General features: G+C 41.2%; 1 protein-coding gene across 2 annotated transcripts in view; it reads right to left on the bottom strand.

The window, feature by feature from the left end:
* The window catches only part of B3GLCT (beta 3-glucosyltransferase), an 89,283-nt gene that overhangs the window by 17,473 nt on the left and 53,867 nt on the right, over positions 1-17,943 (bottom strand). For both annotated transcript variants that reach the window (XM_033104554.1, XM_033104553.1), the window contains exons 8-12: positions 17,728-17,791; positions 13,161-13,280; positions 11,501-11,570; positions 3,218-3,331; positions 1,134-1,233 (exon numbers count right to left, since the gene is read on the bottom strand). In XM_033104554.1, the coding sequence (XP_032960445.1) occupies positions 1,134-1,233; positions 3,218-3,331; positions 11,501-11,570; positions 13,161-13,280; positions 17,728-17,791 (468 nt within the window). The remainder of the gene's footprint in view (positions 1-1,133; positions 1,234-3,217; positions 3,332-11,500; positions 11,571-13,160; positions 13,281-17,727; positions 17,792-17,943) is intronic.

Here is a 17,943-nt window from a genome sequence, read left to right as displayed (position 1 = left end):
TTTTTATCGTTGTGTTTCATTTGGGTAGTCAACTGTTGCAGTGTCAAAGGTCAGTGATATTTTCTTCTGCAACATCTAATTTGCTGTTAATCCCATCCAGTGGATTTTTCACCTCAGACAATGTAGTTTTCATCTCTAGAAGTTTGATCTGTCTCACGTATACCTTCCACATCTCTTTTTTGAACATAAGGAATGGAGTTAGAATTAACTATTTATTAGTAACAGCTTAATAACAACAAATTCTAACATTGCATCATTTCTGGGACAATTTCAATTAACTGAATTTTCTCTTGGTTGTTGGGTGAATTTTCCTGCTGCATTGCGTGCCTGGTAACTTTTGACTGGATTTCAGGCATTGTGAACCTTACCTTGTAGAGAGTTGGATATTTTGATACTTCTATAAATGCTCTCAAGCTTTTTTTTCGGATGTGGGCTGTTACTTGGGAATAGTTTGGTCTTTCATGATCCTTCTCTTAAGATTTGTCTGGCAGGACCAGAGCAGTGCTTAGTGCGGGGTCAGCCGTTCCCCACTATTAGAGCACGACCCTGTGAACGAAGGGTGTTCCAGGCTGGCTGCTGTGAAGAGGTACTGTGCTCAGCCCTGTGTGATGTCGGGCCCCTTCCTTCTCATCATTTCTGTTGGTTCTTTCCCAAGCCTCCGGCAGCTTCCTCGTACACACGTACGACCAGTACTTCAGGGGCACCTCCACAGCTCTCCCGCACTCTCCTGTGCAGCTCTGTCCTCTCCCCTGCTCTGTCCTGCAAACTTCAATGGCCTCAGTCTCCCAGACCCTCAGCTTCATCTCTTCAACTCAAGGAATTGGCCAGGTTCCTCTGGGTTCCCCTCCCTGAGCAGTGACTTGGGCACCTTCTTAGGGCATTTAGCCGAGGCAGGTGTAGGACTCACCTCACTTGCTGCGTGTGTCTCATAAATCACTGTTCTTTGTTGCCTATATTCAGGATCTTAAAAACCTTCATTTCATATATTTTGTCCTTTTGGGGGGATGTTTCAGATGTGAGAGTAAATCAAGTCCTTATCCCATCTTGGCCAGAAGCAGAAGTACCCAACATAGTTTCAAAATACGAATATATGGAGAATTTCAAGTCACCCTAGGATGAGAATGACTTCTTACCTTATTAGGGTATCATCATCCACAATGACTAACCATGCTATTTTGTCATGGCTGTGATTCAGAAATCTTTCCAAAATAGCAAATGTCTTCCCACAATGACCTAGGAAAGGCGAAAGGAAAACTTACAATGTATTATTTTCTTTAAAATATACGTAACTCATTTAAAAACATATGTTTGTTAGTGCTAAAGTTTTAAAAGTAAAAGCTTAAATGCTGGCATGTGCCTTAATAATTTGAAATTTTAAAAATTAGACTTTTCTAATTTTCATAGACATAGATAACCAGGAGCAACTTTAGAGATCATGAAGTCTAAGCCATTCATTTTACACACGAGGAAATGGGAGACTAGAGAGATGAGGGGAATTACAAGGTCATGTAGCGAATCTGAGGCAGAGAGGAGACTTATCTTCACTCCAGACAAACAGGAACATTGTAAGCCTCAGAGAAATTACAAGTCTGGCATCTTCCCTTAGATATACTTATTCTGAAGGAACTGTCAGCATAAGGATCGCCAAGGATTGCACCCATAGGGAAACAATGGTGCAAAAGTGGAATACTATACCTTCATTCACTCATTTTGTAAATATTTGCTGTTAAGTTTTCATATGCCAGGTACTGCGGTAGTTTCTAGGCTATGCACTAAAGACAGTGCTAAGACAGTCACAGACCTTCAGGGGCCATCAGATAAACGTCGCTGCCTTAATGGAAGATGCTTGGGCCAAGATAGGAATAAAACGCTAGGGAAGAGAACTCAAGTCGATCAATAGAAAGATGCCCTGACTCATCTCAACAAAGTATTTGGTGACACAACAGAGAACAAACTAATATTAATTAATATTAAGCCACTCAATTTCACCTTTATTTTTGTTATTCTTGATCTCTTTCTGTATTTTTAACCATATTGTATATATTTTTGAAAGCCATCGCAAATTCCTCTTGGAATAAAGTAGAATATAAATATGAGCAATAATAAGGTCGGGCTAAAAATAAAGACGTCAATAAGGAAAGCATGAATCAAGAAATTCATATTAATGCCGAGCTAAATTAAAGTCTAAAAAGCAAGATTAACCAAAAAGAAAATTCATCTAAAATCATTTTTCCAAACCAGACAGCAACAGACTCAGTAATATATTCAACTTTGTCAAAAGAACCGACAGCCATGGGGACAGTGTATCTGAGTCTATACGTATTTAACCAATCAAGGTATTAGGAGTGACATTCCCATAAACTCATCAAGACAAATGACTATCGAACTAGACAATCAACTTACTACTTTTATGTTTTTTATTCATTAACGGGTTCGGGGATCCAGAAAACTAAAGAAAAAATGTGGCAGAAACACTGGATGAAAATTAAGATGAACAAAGAGCATCTGTGGGTGAGCTGGCCAAATTTCTACATCCATTTTGTGAAATAAAAAAATGTTTTCGATTAGAAAGCCTGCAATCCGAAGAAAAAAGCTGGTGTACTTCCAACAATGATACTAAAATACTCCCATATATGGAAGATATATGGGAGTATTTTTATTATATTTAGTATTTTAATATATATATGGAGAGAGAGAGAGAGAGTGCTTATATCACATATACCCAGTGTGGAATGTGATTGTCATTCAGAGGCACACACAAAATGAGAGCTAGACCATCAGCTTCCTGAGGATAGAAACTGTCAGCTTCACTCCTACTTCCCCCAGTGTCCAACAGCAGCCGGCACACAGCCGTCAGACAACATCCTGGCTGGTGAAATGGCTAAAACTAAGTGAGAAGCTTTGTGTGAAAAGATGATTAACTTTGAGCACGTCATCCGCGCCATGATGCATTCTGAAGGTCGGATGTGCTTCAGAACTCCACTGTCACTGTGATGTGCTCAGTCATCTACATGGCTACTAAAACTTAGACCCTTTCGTTGTGTTTATAACACAGCTCTTAATCGAAAAAGAATCGGTCCATATCCTTGGGTAAAGATGTTGGGGGAGGAAGGCAAAAATTCAAGTATGTATACAAATTTATTTCTATCCTAACTGAATGGACTGTATTTTACAGAATGCACATTTGAATAAGAGGAGCTAAGAATGAAGGACTCACCTCTGTCTGTATTAGGAATTCCCAGGTCCACTGTAGGAATGGAACTTTCTGCATAATCACTGTAGTATTCAATGCGACTTGCCTGACCGGCCCACGTCTGCTTTACAATGGGGACTGAAAAAATGAGACAGATGACAGTCACTGGCACAGTTATAAGGAGAAGCTTGGAATCTCAAAGGGCCAGCACCTGTAAAGAAAGGGAACCGTGACTTGTTCTTCCTCAGGTGTTCGAAGCCTCTGAGCTCCCTTTTCTACCTGAGAAATGTCAGATGCACATGAATAAAACCCTTTTCCTAAGCCATTTTCAATTTACTCTAGAGCCAAGTACTTTCCATTCCTGGTGACAAATACACTTGCTTCCATATCATAAATTTTCTGATTATACTGATTGTGTTTAATCAGTATATAATCAACAGTCTGACTCTACTGTTGCATTTAAATTAGTTTTAACTAATATTTCTCTTTTCCCAACAGGCTTCATTTAAAATTCACAACTGGAATTTCAAAATGCTTTTTAGGGAGATGGGGAATAGAATTACTTCCAAGGAGTGGAATATTCTCTGTGGTTCTGAGATGCAAATTCGTTTTTCTTACAATGGGCCAGGGCATGAGGAGGGGGTTACCTTTACAAACTCTACAGTCCCCACCCGCAGATTCCAACAGGACACCCACCGTAGAAAGGGCATGACCCCACCCCTGAGATTCACCGCACACCAAGACTGGTATTACTGCGCTGCACTTTGCGAAAAGGTGGAGGAAATAAGACCTTGGGAAGCATTGCAGATTGTAAACCTCTATCATTAACAGATAAATTGTTTCAATACAATAAACACAAACAATGGAAAACCTTCCTTGTTTTTTATGTTTTCAGGTGACAGGTTCAAAGACAGCTCTGGGGGACGGGGGGCTGAGGGTGGGGGTGGGGGGGCAGATGGCTCAGCTGGTTAGAGCGCGAGCTCTCAACAACAAGGTTGCTGGTTCAATTCCCACATGGGATGGTGGGCTGCGCCCCCTGCAACTAAAGATTGAAAACAACAACTGGACTTGGAGCTGAGCTGCGCCCTCCACAACTAGACTGAAGGACAATGACTTGGAGCTGATGGGTCCTGGAGAAACACATTGTTCCCCAATATTCCCCAATTAAAAAAAAAAAAAAAGACAGCTCTGTACCCACACCTGACGTGGAATTCTGCCTGATCACTATTTGATATTAATTCACTTAGAGCAGTGAGCTGAATAATTATTTTCTTGTATATCTTTTTTTTTTAAAAGGTACTGTCTGTACATCTCTAAGTTTTAAAAAGAAAAGGTTTCTGTTGTTGTTTTCGTAGAAAAGATCACCCTATCTAGATTTTATACCCTGTTAGGTCAAGAATCTCAACTCTGATGAACTAAATCTTTAGGCCAGTATTTTGAGACTCTATCAGATCATTTATCTTTTCCTTTTTTGCAGCCCAAATAAAAATAAATCATACGCAAAAACTGCCCATGCAATGCCAAATTTAAGTGTTTGGCTATGTGAGTCAAACTGACAGCCCTTGTATATAAAATACAAAAGTGCACCATTTTATAGTCCATTACTTACCAGCTTTTAAGAAAGAAAAAGACCTATGAATTCTGGACATTGGCTATGATAATCTCCAAATTGCCTATTTTAACCTCTAAATGTTATTTTTATACATTACAATATAATTTTTCTGCAATCATAAAAAAGGCAGATAGAGATTTCACATGTCAAAACAGACACACATTCAGGAAATAATGGTAAGGCTGCTAGTGGGGGAAGTCCTCCCTTGTTCCACTCCCACATTCCCGCTGTGGTGGCAGGGGACGTGGCACATACTGAGCAGGAGGACTTACCCCAGAAAAGGCTCCCTACAGCTCGCAGCCACTAAATGTTCACACTCGGGTAAAATGTGCTCCATTGCACAGGCCGAGAATTCTCCTGGGTCCCCAGCACTGGGTCCTGCAAGCCTTGTAAATTCTTTTTTTTAAATTAAAAGTTATTGGGGTTTGACAATGGTCAACAAAACTACATAGGTTTCAAGTGTACAAGTCTATATTACATCATCTATATATTGCATTATGTGTTCACCACCCAGAGTCAGTTCTCCTTCCATCACCACATATTTCACCCCCTTACCCTCATCTACCATCCCCCCTCTCCCCTTACCCTCTGGTAACCACTAAACTGTTATCTGTGTCTATGAGTTTTTGTTTTTTTATTTGTTTGTCTTGTTCCTTTGTTGCCTTCACTTTTACATCCCACATATGAGTGAAATCATGGTTCTTGACTTTTCCTGTCTGACTTATTTCATTTAGCATAATAATCTCAAGATCCATCCATATTGTCACAAATGGCAGTATTTCATCAACGAGACAAATAATAACAAGTGTTGGAGAGGCTGTGGAGAAAAAGGAATCTTCACACACTGTTGGTAATAATGTAAATTGGTATAGCTGCTATGGAAAACAGTATGGAGGTTCCTCGAAAAATTAAGAACAGAATTACCATATGACCCAGCAATCCCTCTGCTGGCTACCTATCCGAAAAATTGAAAACATTTATCCATAAAAATATATGTACCCTGATGTTCACTGCAGCATTTATGGTGGCCAAGACATGGAAATAACAAGTGTCCTTTGATAGGTGATTGGATAAAGAAGATGTGGTATATATACACAATGGACTGTTACTCGGCCATAAGCCTTACAAATTCTGCTTCCACTTTCCTCAGCCCTTAGCTGTCAGCTCCTGTTGGTTCTAATGGCTTTATTAAATAGCACAAGTGTGTCTTCTCAGTTAGCTAACTTCATGAAATTAAAGTCAAAATCAAGTGTGAGTTAGGTCTTTGATATACCTAACTACATGTGTCCAGTTTTCCTTTGAAACAGTCAACACAGAAATTTCAGGAAAAGTAAGAATTACTGTATGACTGGTTCCCCGACAGCACAGTGCCTGGGACACCGTAGTAGGTGCTCAATAAATACTTGAATGAGGACTGAATCTCTTAGGAATTCCAACCAGAGGCCTGGGGCTAGCTTTGGAATTAGATGAAAGGAAGGTTTTATTCATACCAGCAATTCATCCTTTGGCACAAGAGGGTACCACCATTACCCATCATTTAAAACTAGACTAACCATTTTAATAGAGTGAGGTGTTATGGTACTATAATACCAAAAGCATTCAACAGTTTGTGTCATGTGTCACTATAAGTCCTGTGCATTTGTCCTCTCTACCAGCTATAAAGAATTTCAAGTTAACGCTTATTTTCTATACCAGCAGGTTAAGGCTTTATTTTCAACCAGGGTTGATTCTAAATTACTTAACACTGTTAAATGATTGGCCTATTTCATCAGCATTTTGAATTCTAAATTGAATTCATTCTGTTATTTATAAAATATTTGATATTACTATATTGAGGGACTGCACCCCTAATGACATTAAACTTTGAGAAAATATTTCAAAATAGTTACATGATCTAGTATTTCAATTTCGATAAAGAGAAGCACACTTTCTACCACATAATAAAATAGTGAATGCCTCTTTCAAGAAGGTTTGTTGCAAAACCATTTAAAATGGGAGCAAAGTAAAAATTGGACTATAAAAAAAAACCCATACTCAGAAGGTATAAATCTTCCACGTGGCTGTACAGACTCGAAGCAGGAGGAGCCGAGTCTCGTTATGAGGCACAGAACACACATTTTACCCCCCCAGTGAATCTACCCGTGAAACTGATTACAAATGTTCATGAACTTGACACTTGAACACTGTACAAAAACCCCACACAATCAAATATGACTGACTCGTGATTTTAAGGACTCTGCCATTTTTGACAAATGGACCTGCTGCATGGTAGTCAGTGACCGCAAATAAAACCCTGGTTGCTTGTCTCTTCTCAGGAGCGGGTTAGAGACACAGCTGCCTAGAGTGTGCCGTAACTCCTGATTTTAGAGAGGAGTTGTACCTGAGACTGCAAAGCACCCCTCACAGCCAATCTGAAACATTTCAGGGCAATCTGGGACACCTTCATCTGTTCCACAGCCAGGGGAAAACTGACCGAGGCAACACCTGACTCCCTCCTGCCTTTACTAATTGATCTAATCACTCCATTTAACACACGGGGAGACTTCCCCTGGGGCTGCATTTTCACCCAAGCCTCATATTAAATAAGCAGATTGTAAGCCCCTCTCATCAAAGAGAACATAGCTACCACACACTCCTAATAAATCAGCTCAGATCTGCCTCTTCTAGACAAGATCACTGCAGTAAAGATATCAAACAGGTGTCTTTTTACAGTAAAAGGAATAAAGTGTCTATTTTTAGGAGCTTAGGAAGCTGAAAGGGAACTAAAGGCCGAGAAAAGAGCAATTTAACCTCTTTAGAGGGAGACAGCAGGAAGAGGGCTTCTCACAGCTCACCATCTGATGAACAGAAACAGCGGCTGCCCCAGGATACTTGAGACAGGCACAAAAGCTGCACGGCAAAATGGTGCAAAGAGACATCTTCACATTTTCTGACAGCCTACATCACACAGTGAAAAACACAGAACCCGAGAGGAAGTGATCAAGCTCAATATTAAACTCCAGAGACAACCTTGCCTCAATATAATCTGACATGCTCAGCCCAATTCCTTGCTTTATATAATACTTTTAAAGTTTCTTTAAAACCCTACTACATGCTTGCATCTCAGAAGAGTGCTGCTGTTTCGATGGTGTCATGATGTGTTCCTTCCTTAAGCTAGAAGACAGAAAATACTTTGGCTCACTGTGTCCTAAGAATGTTTGCTTCTTTTTTCCATTTAAATCTGAATCCAGCCAAAAGCAGTTATATAAACATTTGTTTCACTGTAAGGCAAAAAAAAAAAGAAAAAAGTACAAGAGGTAAAATAATCTTTTTTTTTTTTTTTCATTTTGGAACTTGGCTTTATTCTCAATTCTTCCATGAGAGTATAAAACAATGACTTCAATGTATATTTCCCCTTGCGCTGACTAGAGCCTTGGACAGAATGTCCCGTCCCTCAGCCTCCTCCCTGGAGCTGGCCAACACTGTAAGCAGCCAGGAGTGGAGGCCGTTGCTAGTGTCACCTTGTGCTCAGTACCTTGTGCTCAGCACACCCAAGGTGACAACCTGCCACTCACAGTATGCCACTGCCAATTTTGTAAAGATACATACAGTCTTCTCTATGTTTTTTTTCACTTCATTGTCATTTGACCTTTGTAACTTCAAGTGTTTCTACCACGGAATGCACAGGAAAAGAGAAAAGGAAAAAAACAAAGACACCAGTCCATGTATTGCCAAGTAGAGCAGTGATGTGCTTGGGGAGGGTGGCAGTCTGAACTGCCAGCTTGATCCACAGTTGAGACCATCTGAGGATTTCAATCCCTTCCTATCCCCATCGCTGCTGAAAACGAAAAGCCTACTTCCACGGCCAAGTCAAGAGTGACCTTGAGCAGAACGTCAACACCAATATCAAATACTATTTATCAAGTCTTGGGTTTGTGACACATCCAAGATCACAATATAGCTGTGGCACGGCAGAAAGAACATGGGGTGTGGAGCCAGGAAACCTGAGCTCCAGCTATTACCATGGACAGAAAGAAGAGGGCCTCGGAGAGAGAGAGGGGAGGAGAGGAAGACGGATGTGAGGGGGACACAGGAAGGAGAAGAGACCATCCTTAGGAAAAGGTGCAGCTACCAGACAGGCCAGAACTGGATTCCGGCGGCCGAGAGCAGACCCAGGACGCCACCTTGCCCCTCAAGGTGAACTTGAGCTAAGTATAATGGATTCTAGTATTAGCATGGCAGCCAAGAAAAATCTCCACTCCCTGTGTCAGCACGACAGTTCCCACGAGGGCCAAATAAGAACAAAATCCTTCCCCCGACGGGAAGGCGTGCTCAACAAAGACTCGCCCTGGGAACACCTGTAATGCCACCCCTAAATATTTTGCACCCTCATTTGAATATAACACTAAACGTCTGTGTTCTTGGGCAGTTGCTCTTCTTCTGGGCCTGCCTGCTGTCACGCCAGCTTGAGAGTGTACTGTACTGTTTCTTTTCTCTTAGTAAACCCACTGCTTGCCTGGCTTTGTTTGCGTGGCTTACTCGGTGCGTCCCCGAATTCCTTCCTTTGCCGTTTACTAAGAACGCTTGTTCTGTGGTCACACAGCTGCCCAGCTCCCATCCACAGGAAGTCGGGCCAGCTGTGTCCCGCCCAGCTCGGCCTTCTCTGCAGTATCACGTGAGTAACACTAACGATCACCGCGAGGAGCTGTCAACATGAAGCTAGATGTACGCGTCTGTATGACTGTACACGAGAAGCACACCAGAAAAAGACAACAGTAAGAGCAGTTACCGTGCGTTGTCACTATAACTAACATGGTTACTGGGTAATGCTTTGTACCCGCTGGTGGCTTTGGACTAGACTTCCAAAAGGAAGGCAGAACCCAGGGGCCTGGCAGGCTTCACGTCTGTCCAGCCAAATGGACATCAAAGCCCAGAAACCCTCTGCCTTACACTATCTTTTCAAACAAACATCTGAGTTTCAAGATGGCTTGCCACAGAAAGGCAACTGTGAAAGCCTCTCAATAGCTTTTAGGTCTCAGGCTTCAATGACCTAATTAATAGCAGCAGATCAACCCAGCTGGCTTGGGAGTGGGGTGGGGGGGGGTAATGCTCTTAACAAGCTTTTAAGATTTTGTCATTTTAAAGAGCTTTGACTCAAAATATAAATGCATTCCATGGACATCTGAAAGCTGACCTCAACCTTCTGCAAATAAGAAAACAAGAAACTTTGAAATTACTAATTTAAAATCAGCAACCTTTTTTCATTTCCGTAGAATACAAAAAATATGACAGGACAGTCCCTAATTTTACTGCTTTCTTGTCACTTGAAAAATGTGTTTCAAAAGAGAAAATCCCACCACCATTAACATCAATATTATGAAAGCACTCACTGCTCCAAGTGCAGCTTCAAGATCAAGGAAATCAATTCAAACACTTCTGCTTGCTGTTAATAAAAAAAGCAGCCAGTTAATTTCCCTTGATACTTTTTTGTAAAAGATACTTGCCAAAAATTGTCCCACAAAGCTTCCAGATTTTTAAAAAAAGCAAAAGGATATTAAATCTAGGTTAAATTTGTGATAAATGGAAATTTTTATTTTAACTGCTATGTTGATTTTTAATAGCATTTTAGGACGCATGGTATAATGAATGCATATGTTTATACAGGCTGATTTAACTGGACTGGGAACTTAACATGACTATTTTTGATAAACTTAAAGGCTTATAGTTAATGTACTTTTAAGATATTGTTGATTATAAGCAGATTTTAACTGATGCCAGTGTCTCAGACAACACTTTAATCCCAAATTATAATACTCCTTTATTTGGAAAATATGTTCCCTTTTAAAATACAATTTGTAAGTATCATGTTTTCACATAAATTATATAAATGAATTTCCCCCATAACTCCAATCCCACAAAAATGACATTAGTTAGAAATCTCTCCTATATAAATATCACACTCTTGGTGAAATTGACAGTCTTTTCATGGAAAAAGATTTAAATATGTGCTAAAATTAGCAAATGCAAGAGACTGTCTAATTTTCAACTTCAGAAAAGTGCTGCTTGAAATAAGGTGAAAGGAGAGAAATTGTCTATATATAGTATTTAGGATGGGCTTTTTTCCACATTTTACCATAACTTAGTAAAATTCTATAATGATACCAAAAACTTGAGTAAAAACAACATCCATTTGAAAGCCAGAATTTCCTTAACAAGGGACCACTGCTTATAAGGCACCTTTTCCCTTTTATGTATCTACTCATGAGCAAATACAAAGCTTTATTTAAGAGTTCCAATGTGTGCATTTGAAATAAATGTAAAAACAAAGAACAGTCTTCAAAAAACATTTCCTTGGCATTTTGTCACCTTGAAATCCCCCCTAACATTCTCATGCAGTTCAGAGACTGTACAGCGACCTAATGGGACATTGTTTTGCAAAATGGACTGTTATTCACACATTGTCTCCAAGATTGCAACAGCTGAGCTTTAAACAGTATTTGAAGGGCTGCGAGCAGCCGTGTTTCAGTATAAAACTGTTCTTTCTAACTGGCCTTGGTGACTGAAGTAGGGTGACAAGGAATAGGAATACTGATTCAATAAGAACATCTTTCACTTCCACTGTGCATGTGTCACCATCCCTTTCTTGAGTTTATACTTTTTTGAAAAGGCAGTATGGATTTTTAAAGTTCTATAAAAATCAATAACCCAAAACATACTTCTATCACCATGGAATTTCTTGCACGTTTTCACTGCAACAAAAATATCCTCCTTCTTCACTGGACTTCCCTAAAAAACAAGGAAAAATATATGCACATGAGTCCATGTTATCTTAACTCCATACCCACGTTAAATGTCCTATGCGCTAGAGGTCAAATGCACCTCAGGGCCATCAAGCCTGTTTCCAGGATGAAGTTTTAGGGGAAAAAGCAACTGTCATCCAGCTAACAACAAAGCCTTTCCTGCCAGCTGGATGGGCCTGATCCCAGCTCTGCCATTCACACCGTGTCATGTGAACGAGTCCCTTCACTCTCTGACCTGCAGTCTGCCATTTAGAAGGCGGGAAGAATAACCACCAGTGAAGCTGTTTTTATCACGACTATTTATTAAGTGTGTCAAAGGTGCCCAATAACTCTTAGGAACCTTCCCTTTCCTTTTCCCAGCTGGTGAAGATTTTGACAAAGGGAGAAAGAACTGAGGGAGCGTTGTAGTGTAAAATGACAGATGACCCCCCTTTGGTGGGCCTGGCCTTACCTTGACGTCTAAAGTCTTCTCATGGCCCCTGTATGGTCTCCCCAAGTCTAGGCTATAGTGGCGGGATTACTCCAAACACTGGGGCGGGGAGGGGGTGGGCGGGGGGTCCTGGAGCCCTGAGCCAGCTCCAATGTAAGCTGATCACTCAGATAAAAGCGGGCACACAGAGAGATCTGTGGGCAGCCCGCACCCAAGGCCATGGACTGGCATGTGGTGTCATGAGCCCTTCGTCACCTGTCTCTGGCCTTTATTAAAATTCAGTCCTGACTCCTACATCACCTGGGGGTGGTTTATAGTGACATCTAACACAGCTTGATCATGTCACTCACGACATTAGGAGGTTACCTCCCTACCCCACCCCCAGATTCCCTAGAAAAGCATTAACGAGCAAGCAGGCATAAGGCCTAGGAAGGCAGGTGTTCCTTCAGGAAGTGAGCAAACATTACAGATTCTCCCCCATTGTTGTGGGGTGTGTGTGTGAAAATGCAACTCACAAGACTTCTGTGTGACTGACTTGAGAATAACAGACACCATCTGAGTCTGGTGAGTCAATTTTCCCTGATGAAGAAAGAACTGGTAACAACCTAGTGATTTTCCGGGGTCTTCAGGCTCATCCTGGGGACTGGACCAAGGGTCTGCCCTAACGAGTAGTGCATTCTGAAAGTTCTAGAAAGCCTCAGGTGAGATGGAAGCAAGGTCAGCAGCTGAGCGGGTAATGAGATGGGCTTGAGGAGAGACCTGGGAATCATGGGAAACGTGCGGAGATGGAACTCATATTCCCCTAGACACACAAACCACATCATCAACAACAGAAATGCCTCCGGGCGCCCTGAGAGCTCGGCAGGCGGTCTTGCACAAAGGCCATGGAGGGACACTGCACTGGTCACAGGCTCCCTTCCGGCCCACTCGCTGTGTAATCTGTGTGACCTGAGTGCCTGTGTCGTGTCCTGCGTACAATGGGGTGACAGTGGTGCTTACCTTACAGGGCTCTCATTCATAGAAATGTGATATATGGTTATTACCTGGCACAGGGCAAATGTTAGTTTTTTTCGGCGTGTAAAGTGCTGGTATACACAGCAGGCACTGTCCTTTGAGGGGCAAGGGAGTTTTTCTCCAATTACTTACACAAAGGGGTAGGAAAGAGTGGAATGCGGTAGCACAGTGGGTGTCCTCACCATCTGTACACAGCTCAGGCACTGGAGTAAGGGGGGGCCCATCACCTTTGTCCCAGATGTAGAGGGCAACCTGTCAGGGGACAGGGGACAGTGAGCAAAAGAATGTAACCGGCACCCCACCTATGAGAAGATACGAAACATCTCAAGGAGAAGTGGCCACACCGTCCATACAGAACATTACACACAGCCATGTTAATTTGTCAATATTCAACAGGTTTTCTTTACCTACAAAAATAATCCCATGTCAATCAATCATCAATCTACCTTTTACTAACAACAAACAATTAACTAAGAATCAATATTTCAACCTCCAAAACATTCCAAAGTTGTCATAAGCCATTGTGGGGAAGCTGTGTTAGGAATTCTCAAACATCACAGAGTAAGATGAAATAAAACGTATCACTGCCCTGGTCTCCTGCAGTATGGAAAAGATATATCCTGACTAACCGACTTGCTGGAAACATCGAAAATGTTGGACAAAATATCTTTAAAATCATTTTAAATGAATGGCTAAATTGGCACAAAAGTGTGGCACTTTTGACGGCAAAAATGCAGGAGTGAGAAGCTGGCAAGAGGGCGCCAGAGGCAGCTTTCCTCAGTCAGCATCAGCTGAGCCCTGGGCATGCTCAGTTTCTGGCAGGTGTTAGGAGGACACTGCCTGGGACCCCCAAAGTGGGGGTGTCTAACAGCAAACCCCACAGGAAGCTGGGACTCCGGAGCTTGATGGCAGGGAAAATCATCTCCAAACCTCCTCTGGGCTTTTGTAACCAAAGCCAGGCCTCCCTACTTGTGCCACCTATGTGGTCTGAGCCTCTAAAACAGAGGCATTTAAAGCGGCTCCATGTCAGCACAACCCTCGGGAGCAAAAGCAAGTATGAGTCCTCACTAAGGAGCCAGGACCTCAGTGCAGGACTCAGAGGATTCCAGCTAAAACTCCAAAGGCACAGGAGCAGCACTCAGAGAAGCGCAAAGAACTGAGCCGACAAGCAAGCACCAGCAAACACAACTTAATCCGACCCAAAAACTTGAGGTCCTGGAATGACCGAACACTGATTATAAAATTACCACGTTTAATATGTTTTTACAAAGAAACAAAAAACTTTAAAACATGAGCAAATTTTTAAAAGATTATACAAAACAGGAAAGCAAACTTGAAAAAGAAATGACTAGAACTTCCAGAAATGAAAAATAATAATTATTAAAATGAAAAACTTAATGGTCAGGATGAACCATGTATTAGACACAGCTGAAAAACAAATCAAGTAACTAAAAGACAAAGCCCCCAAATTATCTGAAATGTAGCATGACAAGATGGAAAATGTGAAAGAGAAGTTCAGACTGCTAGCAGCATCTAAATTCCAGAAGGAGATAACAAGAGAGAACAGGAATGAGAAAATAGTGAAAAAGACAATGGCTGAAAATTTCCAAAAACTGCATAAATATCCTATTACAGAAAGGGCCAAAGAATCCTAAGCAGGATTAGAGAAAAGAGTCTATGCCTAGACATCTCATAGGGAAACGGCGAACACCAAAGACAATCGTAAAAATAGGCAGAGAGGAAGGACACGTTACGCACAAAGGAACCACATGACACCGTGCTAACTTCCTAACTACAGCAACAGCAGCAGCCTACACAGTGGAGTAACACCATGGTGGTGACACCTACAACCGTATACACAGTGTAACTTTTTCTAGAAAAAGTAGAAATAAACCTTTTTGAAGAAAACAAAACTGAGAATTAACCATCTCACTAGAGAAAATTCTGAAGGATGTACTTACTCCAGGAAAAATAAACATGATCCCAGGTGGAAGGTTTAGAAGCAAGACAGAGTAGTGAGCAAAGATACTGGCAGGTACATGGTTAAGCTAATACAAATGTTAACCATAAAGTAATGATAATGTTTAAGTTGCCGGGTTTTAAAAAAGACAACAAAAATATTAGACAACAAGATATATAAATTAGGAATGGGGTAATCAGGGTTAAATTATTTAAGGCCCTTGAATTTTCAGGACACTGATTAATTAGCCATCATTAGTTAAGAATGCATGTTAAAATATTTAAAATAACCAATAAGTACAGGCATAAATACTGACCTCCAACACAGCAGAGGAGGAAAAAAGAAAAAGAAAAATCTAAAGAAAGCAAGGAAGTTTTAAAAAGAAAAAGAAACAATGGGGGGAAAGGGGTAAACCAAAGTGCTTTATTCAGATATGTTGGTAATCATGATCAACATACATGTACATTTGCCAACTGGTTTGAAGATAACGATTGTCCAAGTAGGAGTTAAAACACAATGTCCTCTTGAAAAACTGAGGGTTGCTAGATGGGCGGGGGGTGGGGATAAGGGGGAAGGTGAGGGATTAGAAAGCACAGTCAGTAACCACAAGATGGCCCCGGGGTTTTGAAATTTAATTTGGGGAATGTAATCAATAATGTTGTAAAGATTTTGTAGGGTGTCCGATGGACACTTGTCTCGTTAGGGAGACCACCTCAAGGAAGATGTAGATGCCCGATCACTGCACTGTACACCTGAAGCTGAACAATAACGAATGTCAACTACAAGCTTATATATATATGTATATATATGTATATGTATGTACTTACAAGAAGTGGAGTCCAGCATTAGGAATAGAGACAGTGGAAATGTAATGGCTGTGTGTGATGTCAGAGGGGTAGTGGATGGGGGCAGGGGGGTCACACAGTGTGAGGGATATAAAGGATAAACGTCTAAGTATTACTTTGTTTTGCGCACCTGAAACTAATTTAAAAAATTAAATTAAATTAAAAAATACAACAACAACAGTATCCTCTTTAAGTGAGACACACCTAAAAGATGAGGACACAAAAGGGTTGAAAGAAGAAGATGAAAAACAGTTATGAAGCAAACATCGAAAGAAAGCTAGTATAGAAATATTCATATCAGCAAAACAAACGTTAAGAAAGAGAGCATTACTAGAGATAAAGATAATTCGCCAAGAGGTAACGATTCTGAACTTGTACGCATATAACTAACATAGTTAGAACATGAAAAGTAAGAGTGTTCACTTCCACAAGGAGACGGTGTCACATCCACCATTATGACGAGAGATTTTCCCATTCCTCCCTCAGGAAATGATACATCCAGCAGACAGACAAAAAGAGGAAGAAGGGAGGGAAGAAGGGTATCTACAAAGCACAATATTAATTGTGCATTAACAGGCTAACTTATTAGATTAAATACATTTTTCTTTAATCTAACTGATGTAAAAATAATATTATACCCCCCAAATTAGAGCATACACATGCCTTTCTCCATTTATGAAACATGAACACAAACTAAGCCATAAAGCCTAAAAATATTTCAAACTACTGTTACATAGACCACAATAAGTGTAAGTTAGAAATCAGTAACAAAACACAGTACAACACACAAATATACTGGGTCACAAATAAAAATGTATTTTTTTAAAGGGGGTCACAGTCAAAACAACAGTTTAAAAGCCTCTGCCCTGGAGAAAGCCTTGCGGACGATCCACATGCCACACATCAAAATGCTCACAGAAGCAACGACTGTGCTAGCAAGAGAGCACGTGCAAGACGTTCACTCCTTGGCTGTTTCTACATGAGGAAATAACTCATTTGACGAGAAATACATGTATGAAAAATCAGTCTTCTCTTCCACAAAAAGGAAGGAATGACGACTGGGAAGCCAGGGCCTGCCGAGATTTGTAACAAAAGTCAGCTGTGGTACAGACCCAGGTTCAGGAATCTGGGACCACACAGACATTCTGCCCAATCCTTATCCCTTTCACATACGTTAGAAATGCTTGATTGTATGCATTCAATCTTTAATAGGTTCCAGAACCTAGGATCTACAGCACAGCTCCCGTTTTGCTCCTGGCAGGCTGCCAACATGGCTGGACCTATTACGTGTCAAGATGGACCCCAGGGTCCTAAGACACAGATTCCTGCAGAGGGAAAGGCTGTCTGTGGTAGGCAGTCAGACGTGCCCATCAATGAATGCACACAGACCTTAATGATCAATAATGGGACACCTGCCCCTGCCTCCAGGACGATAGGTCACAGACACCCAGTTAATGCCAGGGGTGCTGAGGGTCCAGACTGGCATGCCACGGCTCCTGCCTGGGACCAACTGGCTCAGCTCTGCCCCAGAAGATCCAGCACAGGGGTGTGACGAAGGCCTCATGTACGACCAATGCACCAAATAAGACCACAGGTACTTTTAAAGACACTTTTGCATGTTTTTAGAAATCCACCGCTGGACCCATCCACCTAGCTTTAAAACTAAGAATCAAGAATCACAAGATGCAGTCTTTTTCACTGATCCTTTTCCACCCATGTGACTAAAAAGAGCTTAACAGAGAAGGACTTGATTCTGGGGAGTGGAACAACCTTGGGGACGAGATGCCTGGGGGTGGGGGGGCGGAGCCATGTTAGGGAATACAGGACACCTGTTATATCAGAAGATATGAATTCCTGATTAGTAAGACTTTTAACCAAACAAACCATAACATACCTCATGTTTTAAATCTATTGTAAAGTCGGACTTCAAGGGCTCACTCTTTAACCTCTTGGTAAGCCTAAAAAACAGAGACAATTTGAGGGTTTTTCTGAAACCAGAAAAAGGGTTAAACAAGAATAACACATTCTTGAGACGTTCTAATGTCTGAAAACAGGCAAAAATACAAATTTTCAGATAAACAATAACAGTTTAATTTCCTAGAGGCAGAGG

This window comes from Rhinolophus ferrumequinum, chromosome 4, assembly GCF_004115265.2.
Source record: "Rhinolophus ferrumequinum isolate MPI-CBG mRhiFer1 chromosome 4, mRhiFer1_v1.p, whole genome shotgun sequence".
Taxonomy (NCBI): domain Eukaryota; kingdom Metazoa; phylum Chordata; class Mammalia; order Chiroptera; family Rhinolophidae; genus Rhinolophus; species Rhinolophus ferrumequinum.
This window is presented reverse-complemented; position numbering and strand designations above follow the sequence as displayed.